This window comes from Strix aluco, chromosome 21 (assembly GCF_031877795.1).
Source record: "Strix aluco isolate bStrAlu1 chromosome 21, bStrAlu1.hap1, whole genome shotgun sequence".
NCBI lineage: Eukaryota > Metazoa > Chordata > Aves > Strigiformes > Strigidae > Strix > Strix aluco.
Window position 1 is genome coordinate 10556611 of NC_133951.1, and position 13514 is coordinate 10570124.

The following is a 13514-nucleotide window of genomic DNA, read 5'->3' on the forward strand; positions in this document are numbered from 1 at the left end:
AAGCAATAGCCACGTTCCCCTTGTCTGTGGCTGTTGGTCGTTCCTACAAAGTGAAACAACGTGCACACAGCATGGGGAGAGTCCCAGGCTTCAGTCACTGACCCTGGCCTTCAAAGTAGGGAGGTATTTAAGCCTTCAAGGAGCAAATGGTTTTGTCCTAGGCAAGATAGGTTCTGACATCTTAAATGCCAAGATATAGTTAAAGTGGTGCAGTTAAGTAAGATGTTGGTTAGGTCAAATGTTTTCAGGAAACAAGGATAAACACAGGAGTATCTATGGGATTGCAGGTGTTAGATCTATTCACTGAATGACTCATCTCCCAGCTTCTGTAAATTCCCCTTGAGAAAGGTCATCTTAGGTATTATGCTAATAATACTTTATTTCCTGGGTATCTGTGCCTTTGGGATTGGACACTGCAAACTGAGGCTGGTTTGGGACTCCCAGCAAGAGCCAAAAAGCATCAGAGCTGAGCCTGCGTGCGGAAGCCCTGATTTTGGGACTGGTTTTAGAATTTGATCTGTTAACTCAAAGCATCAGAGTGGGCTGGAGTAGGGGAGCTAAACTTCTCCAGGGATTAATATTAAGCCCTTGTTTAACTGTAAACAGCTGATGAAATCCACCTTTGGCTCTGAGTGCCAGCTGTCAGGAAGGTACATCCAGGCCACCTCGCAAGGTCGTAACAACCCTTGGCAGAGGACAGGGGAGAGTGCCCAGCTCTGAGTCTTCACAGGTCACTTAGTTTGTCTTGTTTTGTGTAATCCACTCGCCCCAGCAGCTTCCTCACAGAGGGACTGCTGCTTTGACAGAATAGCGGACCAGGCCTGCTCCAGCAAGGGGCTGTGATCTCCCCTCAGGTTAGACAGCTCCTCCTCAGCAAAGCCACCAGTGATAGCAGAGTCCCCAGGAGCAGCTGGATGAAGGTGCTCAGGCCAGAAGGACACAGAGCCAGATCCTCACATGTGGGCACTGCGTCCTCTAAAGAAGCTGCCCGTGCCTGAGGATGGTCTGTTTTATAGCCTCTCTGCTTGCTGCAGAGCAGAGCCAGCCCTGCCACTGGCAGGCTGTATCCTCTGCCACATCCCCCTTCTCACCTCCTCCCTTGCCAAGGCAGCCTTTACTCTGCTGTGTCTGCTCGAAGGCCCGGCGCCTGTTCAGCTTTTGTTCTCCATTAGGAAAGAGTGAGGATTGTCAGGACCTTTTTGGCTCTGCCAAGGCCTTTTATGTCCCAAATGTTTCCATGAAAAGACTCCCTCCTGACTACCCTGCCCCCTGACAGCCATTCAATCCAGCCAACAAGCTTGATATCATTATCTACAAAAGGAGGCCACTGAGAACCAGGGTCCTCACAGCCAAGTTTGGGAAATCAAAGGCAAATCTCCCAGCAACAGAGAGCTGGCGGAGATCGGACTGCAACACAGCTAGTGCGGGCTGGTCTGGCAGCTTGCGTCCACTAGTTTTCAAAGCACAAAAGAAACGTGCTCGGCATGGTGCCAGCACTGGCTTTGTTGGGGCTGAGGGTGTGCCCGCCTGTGAGCTGGCAGCCCCCCGCAGAGTGTCCTGGGGAGCTCAGCATGGGCTAGAGGCCCGCTGGAAGCAGTCCTAAGTTTGAACAGCCTTGCAAAGCTGTCTCTCTTTGGTCAATGGCATTTTTAGGAGATTCACCACTTAGTCTGAAGAAAAACACTGATGCTTTTGGTCAGAGTGGGATTCACTCCAAATCTCACCGGAGACTTTCCTTCTAATGACTCTGGTTTATGTTCTGAAAACGTCATTGGCTGCCTTGTCACTTTTAGTTTGACATAACGTTCATCTGCTTTTCTCCCTAGCCAAAGACTTTCTTTCCAATCCATCGTAAAAATAGAGAGCTCTTCAGTAAAAACATTTATCATTTATCATTTTAAAGGCATCTGTAGATGTGATCTGGAAAGGTGACTGTCAGAAACACTGAGCACAGAAAGCGCTTGAGGAGGGACGGCATATTCCTGTGTTGCAATTGAGTTAGGAAATACATGAGTAAAACTGATTTCAGTATGTTTTATCTCACAGACTGCATCTCTGGTTTGCTTGAGAGTCCAGATAAAAGAGGGATATAAAAAATAGCCAAGATAAATGATGATGCAGAGGGAAGAAAGATGAAGGGAGCTGACTTAGCTGAAGCTTGGGTAGAGACAGGGTGATGATGCCTGGATTCACCCTCTCTGCAGCAGGGTGCTTTGCAGTCCCTGAGCAGTGAAAGGAAGCTGGAGACGGGGTGATTGCAGGGCATTGCATCACCAAAGCCTAGAGCAGCCCCTGGGCTCCCTGGGGGTCTGCTGCAGGTGATGAATGCATAGGAGGGCAGAGTTGTGTGTAATGTGGAATGGTTAATTCTAGCACTTTCCCCTCCTATCCCAGTTCGATCCTGACAACACCGGCTACATCAGCACCGAGAAGTTTCGCTCCCTTCTCCAGAGACACGGCTCGGAGCTGGACCCCCACAAGCTGGAGGTCTTGCTGGCCCTGGCAGACAGCAACTCTGAGGGGAGGATCTGCTACCAGGACTTCGTCAACCTGGTGAGTGCTCTGGCTGGCAGGGCCTGTGAGTCCTTGGCTCTGCTTAAAACACTGACTGTTGAGGGATAGTCTCTCTCTCTCCCTCCCATCTATCAACACCAGTGTTTGTTGTACCCCTGCATCCCACTCTGCATGGGCTTGCTGAGGCATTCAGTGGTGACTGAACTCTTGAACCAAGAGTCAAGTTGCTGCTGATTTTTCCAGCAAAACAAGTTTGTATGGGAAGAAACTGTGGGAGCTGTTCTAAAAGGAGCACGAAGCAGTGGCTGCTGTTAGTTTAGAGGCTTTTGCTCTCAGTATCAGTTGGTAGCTGTTGTAAGAAGCCATTTGTCTGCAAGCAGAGGTCTCTCAGTCTGGATGTCTCCTATTTTATCTAGAGATTTCACCACTTCCAGACAAAATCTATAGATAATATTGTGTTGACTTGCTGGGTGGAGTCATATTGCACTGCTGTAGGCATCAACAGCAACAGGGATAAAGTATTTCTGGGTCATGTTCATTTTCTCCCAGGTGAGATGTCTCAGACTGCATGAGTCATGATCTGAATGCCTCTCTATCTCTACTAATGAGTCAATTAGTGAAGGGATCTCTCTGTTTCTTGTCAAGGCAGTTTGGCGAGTCTACACAGATGTAGACATGTGTTGTTAGATGCCCAGGATGGCCTAGAAACGTTTGCAAGATAGGTGTCTTGAACAGTGGCCATTCCAGGGGCTTTGCTCTGTTCTTGCTCTGTCATTCCCCCCTGGAGTCCCAGCAAATTTAGTGCAGCAGCAAGAGCAATCTGGGTGACAAAGTCAACGAGCAATGAAAGTCAGTGATGGTGTCTAAGGTTTTACTGGAAAGCTGGATGTGTTCTTGATGCAGAGTATAATTTGCATCTCTGTGTGTTCCTGCAGTCAACATGGGAATCTGATCTCTCCATTTGTTATGATCACTCATGCATGTGTTCTTGGTTTAGAAAGAAAGTGTCTTCTGTATGTCCTGTCTTCTCATTAATCAGGAAAGTGTGGTAACAGGGCACAGCTGTCAGGCGTCCAGCTCACAACCTCAGTCAGGCCATGGGCAGTGAAGATGAAATTACTGTGATGCAATGACATAGATCTGCTGTATCTAATCAAGCTGTTTTGTTAGCCCCTTGCATGTGTTTAGGTACACAGTAGAATAAATGTAGAAACAATTAAGTAGATCACAGTGAGTGTGAGGTTTTCCTCAGCTCCAACTTAATAAACAGTGTGGTCAGTGGTACTCTGTGATCAGCAGTGTATTTATAGTAACAGCTGCTTGTTCTACAGTTTGGTATATTCAAATGCAAGCATTCACTAATTGAGCTGCGCAACACTTAGGTAGCAGGAAGAGGTATCATCTAATATCTTTTACAGGAATGATGGCCTAGGGCCAGCCAACACATTGGCAACAGGCTCAGGAATAGAACTGGGCTTTTTCCTCTCTCCTGGCTCCACTGAGCTCTGGAGCAGTACAAGCTAATGAGAGGCAGGTGGGAGGTGAAAGGCTTGGACATCCTCCTCCTTTGGGGAATAGGAGATGGTGCCAGCTCACACCCACCTGATGTGATTTCTGCAAAATGGCCAATTTCCTTCACTACTATTGAATGACTCCTGTAAAGAAGTAATTGATTTTTCTGTCATCAGTCCCTCTATCCTCATCTGCATTTTTTTTCACTTTCTAATCAATAGGCAATGCAATGCCAGAACATTAAACTACTTACAAATGGCATCTCTCTTCTCACTCCTCCTCTAGTTGCCGTTGATTTCCAACCTCCTAACTTTTTAGGGCTCCTTCTCTTTTCTCTAGTTTCCTGCTCCCAAACCTGCCTTGTGAACTTTCTGATGAAAAGAGACACGACAGTTGACACAGAATCACTGTGAAATAAGTGATTTCCTTTCCTTTATAGCTGTCAATCCTGGAAACTATGTGTGCTGGTGTTTTAAGTGCATGCTTGTGCTTGATGATCATCAGCCATCTCTGCTTTTTTGCTCAGGTTAATTTGTCTGCTTCAGTAGCTTAGCAAGAATTGATCTGTTCTCAAAAATGGTGGTGCTGGATGTGGGGAAGGGAAAGGCTGACCTTTTACTAGATCCACAGAGGTTTTACAAGCATGGCTCAGTGGGTGTGGTTTTCCTTTTCTCCATCACTATTCATGAACAAATATTCTGACATGATCAGAGAACCTCATGGCCTCCCAAACATGTCCAAGGTACTGAAACTTTGAGTGAGAGGTAAAATGACATTAATAAAGCTCTGGCCACAGGAGAGGCCTTGAGGGGAGGATACATTACAGTGCAGTTGTTAAAGCAGAGGTGTGGAAGGAAGGAGACTCTTCTGTGTGTGTATGTCTCACAAGCAGCTCTTCTGGTTTCTTTCCAAGCATGGAGATGAAAGGAGCTGATGAGCTGCCTGCTCAAGCTGCTATGAAAAAAAAATTAACTCTATCCTAGCCAAAACCAACATACAAACATGTGCTGTCTCTCAGAACCCAGCCGGAGGTAGGGTTTAACCACTGGGCATCAAGAGAACTCTGTCTTCAATGGCAGGTCCTGGGATATAATATCCTTTCTGTTTTTTCTGTCAGCTTTGCTGATGTTGATCAAAATCGAGCAGGGAGGGTCTTCCCTTTTTTCAGCCTGGTAGAACCCTTCGTCTTTGCCGGGTTCCCTGGAAGCATGACAGAATGCGATGCTGCTTATTCTGCAGGGTGCTTGGCTACCTACTAGAGAGTCTGATGCTGAGAGATGCTATTAGTGACCACAGAAGCAGCTGTAACTCCATTAAATTATTATTTCCAAGGGACACTACAGGCCATAAACTTCACAGAGCAGTAGTGTTGACACTTTGTTTCCTCCAGGGTATTGGATGTCCCAGAGAGGGCAGTAAAAAATGCTTGCACCCATATGCTCCAACATCATCATGAGCACCAAGAACTCTGCCTGCACTCTCAGATACTGTGATCCCCAACTAAAGGACTGCTATTGAGCAGAACTGTGTTATCTCCCAATGTTCAAAGTGTGTTGTGAAGTTCTAGATGCACCAGAAATGTAATTCTAGGACTTCTCACCTTAAGGAGACCCACATAAAACATACACCTGTCCTCAACTCAGCAAAGCAACTTAAATTTCTGAAATTGAAAGTTTTACAGGATGAGAATAGACCCTAGAAATCACTCAGTAAATAATTTGAGTAATGAATAAATTCAGGAAAGATGAAGACTGCTGGTATGATCTACAAAACAGAAGGGCCTGAAAAAAAATCGGATAGGCAACTCATTGGGAATTATTTCTCCTCTGTCTGTATGAGGTTTATCTCATGTAGTTGTAAAACACAGTGCTGTAATTGTATCCATTTTTGTTTCTACACTAGGTCTTGAAAGAATGGGAGAAAGCAGTTTCAGGTGGGATTTCTTATCCTGTGTCTGAGGCAGTGCAGAATAACAAGTGTTTCCTGTACAAGTGGAGACGTCTTGTACATATTGTTGTCTGGTTGCTTTTCTATGTCATGAAGAGAGGCGCTAAAAATGCATGGTGAAAATTCTGACTATGAACAGCATAGGCCACAGGAGGAGATAATGAACAAAGCTGTTTAACTAACTTTGCTACTTTTAGAGAGGAGACAAGCCAGGAGGTAATTATAGTTGAGATGTTATTTGCTGGGATCCTTGCTGAACAGCAGTTGCTGCTGGAGGTCCTGGACTACTTTGCATAATATCCTGTGAACTGTAACAGAGCTAAAGAGCAGGGACCAGTGATGCCCTGGAAGAGACTCAGTCTCTTATTCTCTGGCTAAACCTTCCTTGTATTCTCTGCCTGAGAATGTGGATTACTATTTTGGATGGGCTGGATCATAGCTTTACAACTTTCTCACCCTCTCAATGTGTTTCTCTTCAGACATGTGAGCAGAGGCAAGAGGGTGCAGTGGAGCTTCTGAGACCTTACTTTGCTTGACGGAGGGGCAATATGGAGCTAGTTCAGGCTGTGGTGGTAGTTTATATTCTCTTGTTGTGAAAATCAGGTAGGTAATTCCTAGCCTTGCTCTGGACAAGGGAAAGTTTTACAGGAACTCATGTTTAATAAAGCAGCTTTTGCTAGAAAAGTAAATCACAGCTTACACTGAGACTAAAGCAAAATCTGTTCTGCAGCCCAAGATTTCTTTGCCAGCGCAAGCCTACAGATCACTTCTGAACCAAATGTGTTGCAAAAGCTGACCTCAGTGCATTCAGTGTGGTGCAGACTGGATCTGCCAGCATGGAGCAGGAGGACTTGAGGGGGAAGGGAATGTGGCTGTCCCCCATTCCACTGGCGCTACCCTGGGAGGTGCCCCTAGCGCACACTGAAGGTGTCTCTGTCCCTGCTACAGATCTCATGTTCAAAGGGCAAGACTGGAAGTCAGGTGGACCTAAGTTTTGTTCCTGGCTCTGCAAAAGACTTCTTGTGAAACTTGTGTAAGCCTGTTTATGCCTCATGGGTCTTTCTCCAGCAGATGGAAGGAGGTAAGAGTTGCATCTCTTTTGGGGTTCGCAGTTTTGGCAAAGTCAATGGCAGTTCTCCAGTGGAAGAAGAGCCAGGTGCTGGGGAACCAGCTTTCTGATGAGCATTTGCTTGAGGAGATGTGTTTGGTCTAGAAGAGCTGAGGACAAAAGCTGTTCCCTGAAGGCAGTGGTATTTCAGCAGGTTTGGAAGGAATTAGTAAGCTCTGAGGCAGAGTTCATGTGACTTGGGGAAAAAGAAAACACTGCTGCTTCCAACAGAAATGTTTAGCTGTAGCTTTATGGTAACTTGAGGCTGATGTAGCATCTCAGTAGTGAGCAAAAATGTATTAGCTAATTAAATGCACATCCTTTGTTTTCCAGATCAAGAATTAACATCTGCCTTGCTTTCCCTGGCCTTGCTAGCTTCTAGGGGCAAGCTAATTCTACCTCATTTTCCGTGAACAACATGCATTTTGTTAAGCACTGTGTAACAATAATCAGGTCACCCTAATCCAGACTTTGCTGGCGCCAGCACACTTTACCCTCCAGAGAAAGATTTCCTTTAGTTTTGTGATTTCTCTGTGACTTGCTCAGTGTGCTGCCAGACTGCAAATCCTGCATCTTCAAGGTAAAGAAATAAAACTGTAGATGCAGGCTAAGAAATTTGCAGCCTCTACTCTTCCTCCTCACGAGTGACAGATACACAGGTCTGTTGGCCATCAGAGAAGGTGAGAGGAAGATATCTTTGCAGTAGTTTCTTACTTCATGGAAGAGGCTGGAACATGATTAGCTGTTAGTGGTAGGCTGTCTTGTGCTATATGCTGTTGAGCTGGATGTTCAGAGGGGCAGTTGTTATGTCAAAATATTGCAGGAGTCATAAAACCAAGATAAAATATGGGAGGTGAAGGAGAAGTGATTACCCCGAGTCTTATGGTCTGTCTGTGCTAGTGGATGCTGTAGAAAGACAAAGGTTAAGATCTGGATGCTAGCTTCACTGTCCTAAGCAGGGTGATCTGTGTAGGCCTGTGTAGTTTGAAGAGCAAGAAGGACTGGCTGAAGGGATAAAATATTTTGGGATTGTGTTACAATCCACAAACAAAAACAGTGAGTCCAAAGTGGGTCCTAGAATGTTGTAAGTGGGAAACGAGCTGGTTCAGTGGAGGCCTTCACTTGCACTTTACAGCTTCATCAGTCTATAGAAACTTATTGTGTGGCTTATCCTAAAGAAAAAATATAGCAATATAATGAATTCCCATTCTAATTTTAACACTTTTGTAGACTTGTAGGAGTCTAATGCAGTGTAGAAAGATACTTAAAGATGTACTCAATTTAAGGATGGTTAAACTTATGTATGTGTTTAGAACAAGCTAATACCTTTGCACAGCCCTGAGTTGAAGCCCTATGGGTGTGGAATTAGCGTGCTTGGAATTAATGAAGTTGTGTTGGGAACTTTCCCTTCTAGACAAATTACTTGAAATTTGGTAAGGATAAAACCTTTAAAATGCCACTGATGGTGTCATTAAATGGGGTTCTCTTGAGTCTGTTTCAGCTGTAATAGGATGTGGGTGGTGAGGTTTTTTTGCTCTTTTTCTTTAAAGAACCAATGAAGTTTAATTAGATTTTAAACTGACCTGTGCCACTAGGAATTAGCAGCCATGTTCCACAGGGGGATGGCAGTTTTCTCTCTGAACTCGACAGTGCTTTTCCCTTTGCTTTGTGAAAAGCACAGCATGTAGGCTGGTAGCCATTAAAATACATGTCTTAGAGGCTGCAAAGCCCTTCCATCTGTGAGAGGGATTTTTTTAATTTTTTTTTTTTCTTTCCCCCCTCAGAGTCACATGTGTGTTGCAGTTGTTCTGCAGACCTTCTGCTGGCCACTTAACGCCACTAAAAGGGGACATTAAAGCACCTTCTCTGACTTAGTTTTCCTTTTGCAGGATAGCAGCACACCCTCCCTATCAGTAGTCACCAAATGAAAAGTTCACCTTGTTTGGGTCTGTTAAAGGACTTTTCTCCAAACTCTCAACTTTGTTTTATCTTAACAGAGCAGAGGAGGGACATATCTCCAGCTGGGCACAGGATTTAGTAGGCAGTAGCAAGCCATGTCAGAAAGACCAGTTCTACAAGGTGCTGAACCCCTCCTGCTGTTCTTTTAGCTCTCTATTCCCTCTTGCTCTAACTCCAGCCTGCTTTTCCATTGCTTTCCAAGGCTTCAAAAGTAGCTGCTGATACTTTTCTTGAGACACTTTTCAATAATAGGTGTCTGGAAGCCATTTGTTTTTATTAGCCACTTCAGTGATAAAAGTAAGGCTTGGTTCTGCCCCTTGTGGGGACACTGTGTGCCTGTAGATTGTCATGGTGATTCTTCCTGCTTTGAAAGGGGAGTAATTCTTGCTTTTGCTGTTTCAGTGCTTGCAATAGTAACACTTTTACTTGGGATACTTCTTCCTACCTGGCTTGGACTGAAATGAGGGGAAACGCTGAAAGCAGTAACTAGGAAGAGAGATAACTTTTTTAAAAAGAAGAATTTTATCTTTTGGCTTTGTTGAGTGTCTATGTAACAGCACCAGGAAGGTTCTATTATCTTTGTGGAGGTGAGATTTAAGAAGTTACATACTGTATTCTTGTGGGGGAGAGGTGAGAGAGGTCCTTTAAACCACAATTTGCTTGAGGTTTTTTTTGATGGTACTTAGAAGTACTTTGTAGCACAGTCATAAGGTAGCTATAAATTCCACTTCCAGTGTCTTTGCATGTCCTTTACTGAACCAGCTGGCAATCTGCATAGAATGCTTAGGTGAACAAGGCTTTGCAGGAACTGTATATAATTCTTTATTACCTGAGTCACTGGGAGGATAAGCAATAAAGCCTAAATCTCCAGTTCTCAGGGGAATCCCCAAGCAAGACAAAAGTTTGCCCAAATTAATATCTCCTCTTCCTGCTAAATCCTTGTTCGCTTTCTACTGAGCATTTTAAGATTAAAAGGCTATTGCAGAATAACCCGGAACTTCAGTTCTAGTGGTTTTGTCCGGTGTTTGTTGTTTTGTTCTAACTTGTTAATCTGGAAAGGTTTGTTGCAGGCAAAGCTGCAGGTTTTATAGCTCCATTTCTTACCCTCTGTGCTTCCAATTAGCTGCACTGTTGAACCAGGGCAGATCCTCTGCCAAGCATCAAGAGGACTCCCATCTGGAGTCCTCAGGGATGTCCTTCAGCTTCTAATGGGACACCCCTTTAAGTGTTCCCTCTGTCCTTGATTCACTGTCTTGGCTGAAAGTATAGTATTTCTGAGCTCTCTTCCTGGCCTTTATTCAGAGGTATAATAATAAATATTTAATTAAAAAAGGTTAGAAAATCTCTTCAGTATTTGATCTAATATTATGCTATTAGGAGTAAGGAGGAGGTTTTCTCAAGAGATGGATGAGGGTGGTCACATGATTGTGTCCTTATCCATCTCTTACCTCTCAGGGTGTTAAAGCCCTTATTGAGGTTCAAAGTTCTTACTCTAGGGAGCATTTCTTGGAGCTGGATACCCCTCCTGTCAAATGTGCCTCACACTGCCTTCACATTTTCCTTCCTGTTTTGGAGAAAACCTGTGATTTTTGATGTTGTAAGTGCTATGTGCATCTCCTGAAGAGGGAAAAAAGCTGTCACAGGGCCAGCTGAGTATCTTGAAACTTAATAACCAGGATGCAAAAGCTGCTTTTGGAGTTTGTTCAGCTTTTACATTGATCTGAGTCCTTTAGATACTGGCTAAGCCTAGCAGCAGAAGAGAGAACTTTCTTCCAAGTGAACTAGTCTGGCAAATAATCTTTATGCCAATTAAAGTGGAACTTAGCATAGAAATTTCCATCCTTAACCATGATTCCTCAGCTGTTTTCAATCATGTACAGTTGAAACTTGAGAAGCACTATGTCAACTTAAATGGTTGTTTTAATTGTGTATGTATCTAAAATACACATGTGAGTGGGAAATGTTATAAAGATATTTTTAAAAATTTTGCTTCACAAAATTAAATCGGGATTAATTTCAGTTGTGGAATCCTTCCCAGCACCAATGAAAAATGGAACAGGTGTTGAGGGGTTTGAAGATTCAAACTTGCTGTGTTTTGACACAATGTTATTTGAACCACAATGTTAGTCTTGTCCTACAAGCAGTGTTCTTGCAATTAACCTTGAAATCTGAATGTGGTTTTACCGTTTCCAATGGAAGTGTTGGAAGGTCTAAGCCTGGCATGTTTAATAGGAGTCCAGGCAAAACCTTGGGCAAGGAATACCCCTGCAATGACCAGAATAATTTATTTGGCCTCTCCTGCCTCTAGCTTTTCTTGAATCCTCAGAGCAAATCAGGATGTTGGTAGTTGCTTTTTTTCCATTTGATACTGTTTGGGAAAGTGCTACCAGGTTGGCTCGGAGGATGTGAACATCTGTGACAGATGAACTTGATGCTGAGCTATGCGTTTTGGGAGAAGCCGTCTTTACCCACATTAGCATTTTGTAGAAGTGTGTAGTGAGGGAAGGAAATAAATGTGAATCTTGAAAGCAAAATTGATTGGAGAGGCTGCATTTGTAAGTAAAGTGGGTTGTAAAACTGGAGCTGACAGAGGCTTTTAAAAAGCTTGTGCTAACTTCTGATTTAGTGTTCTGTGTCTTGGAGGATCAGAGCTGGAGAGCTGAATGTATTGCCTGTCACAGTGTTCTATGTGTTTAAAAATAGCTGTAGACCAGCCTTAAAGATGCCAATACGTAATGGGCAGAAATCCATGTTTTTCAAAACCTCCTAAGTGAGGTTGAATAAAAACCATAAAAAGGGTACTGTGCCCCACGCAAGCCATGGAACTGGAGATGGGGAAATGCTACATGACTTGGCTGTTGATTATCTGAGGCAGCACCAGTAGTGCAGATAGCCAAGAAACACAGAGAAATTGGTCTGCCAGTGGGAATGGACTGTGGCAACGTTTCCATTGCAAGTTGCAGATTATCTGAGACTAGTTCTAGACTGGCATATGTGCTGAACAAAAGCAGGGCTTTGTGCTTCACCAAAGTTTGGCACTGTCCCACACTAGACAGTAAGGACTCTTATCCTAAATTTTGACATTTTCAGTGTTGAAGACAGGTTCAGATCTAAGTAGGAAAAAATTCTCCTTTCTGACAGATGTATCAAACCCATCCTTTGAGCAGAGCTGTAGCACTAAGCCTTGTTTTGTTTTGGTATGGTAATACCAAAGGGCAGAGGTGGCAGTGCATGGTTACCAGTCATGTCAACTTGGCTGTTTTGCAAGGGAAATTTCTTTCTCTCTGCATAATAACTTTTTGCAGGCATGAAGGACTAAAGGAATGTGTTGTTCCCCACCTCTACCTTCACTTTCCACATAGTATTTGCTGTACCCATCTGCCTGCAGCTTTAATATCACGCTCATTAAGGAAGTCCCAGATCAATTGCATGAAGAGAAGTGGGATGGGCTGCCCTGAGCTTCTGGAGCCTGTGCGGGCCAACAATGGACCCAGTGTTCTTTCAGCTGATGATTAAATACTTGGCTCATAAATACCAATATTATGTAATTCCTAAATCAAGTCAGCAAATTGTGACCATATGTGAGACTCTCTGTTTGGGAAGATTTGAGTCTTCCAAAGTCAGTCTGAGGAACAAAATAGGCTTCTCATCAAGAGTTGATGAGAGCAGCAGTAGTGACTTAATCCTCTGTCTTTCCTCATGCCCATCACCTCCTAGCTTGAGATTAAGAGCATGATCCAGAGGCCTGTGGGGTAATGTGAGTAGGCCCAGGACTGTTGTGTTTGCTTAAGCCCTGGCAGTCAGCTTTGCTGCCTCTTTGGAGATCATTTCCTTGTTGGTGTGATGGGCAATGATTGCAGGTGGGGACCAGCAGGATGTCTTCTTACTGAGAGGCCTAATTTTAACAGGTGCTTAGTACATCCAGTCATCCACATCTTGGTGGATTGTGGGGGCTTTTCAGCACACATGGTATGCTCCTGACACTGTGTATCCCTACCTCATCTGCGTGTAAAACCATACCAAGATGACAGCATTTAGAGGTAACCTGAACCTTCTTTCCATGTCCTCTGCCCTAAAGGAGGCCTGACAAATATTTTTATGTCCTTGCCTGAGGTGACAGGAAGTTTAGTTAGTGCTAAGAACTCTGAAGAGTTAGAGTTATAATTATGGGTACCAAAGGCTTTTAATTTTCTGGGTAAATTGAAATCTGGCTCCCACTGACACAGCACCTACTGTTGTTGGTGGATGCAGGGAGTGTCTTGCTTCTTGAAAGTCACGTTCCTTCCGTGGGGTCTGCTGGTGCATTGCAATCTGGGAAGAATACAGTTGGTGCTGGATACCTCCCTATGTTCTGCAAGACTGCATCAGTTCGCAACCTGCTCCATTTAATTTGCAGGCAGTTTTCTTGTTGCCTCTTTGCTAAGAGCTGATGAATTTGAATCCCCAGTAGAACCTCTATCCTGGGACAGGATTC

At 44.1% G+C, this 13514-nt stretch overlaps 1 protein-coding gene across 1 annotated transcript in view; it reads left to right on the forward strand.

Annotated features, from left to right (window-relative positions):
* The window catches only part of RHBDL3 (rhomboid like 3), a 70348-nt gene that overhangs the window by 35532 nt on the left and 21302 nt on the right, over positions 1-13514 (forward strand). Inside the window, exon 3 of the mRNA XM_074846812.1 lies at positions 2395-2553. Within this exon, the coding sequence (XP_074702913.1) occupies positions 2395-2553 (159 nt within the window). The remainder of the gene's footprint in view (positions 1-2394; positions 2554-13514) is intronic.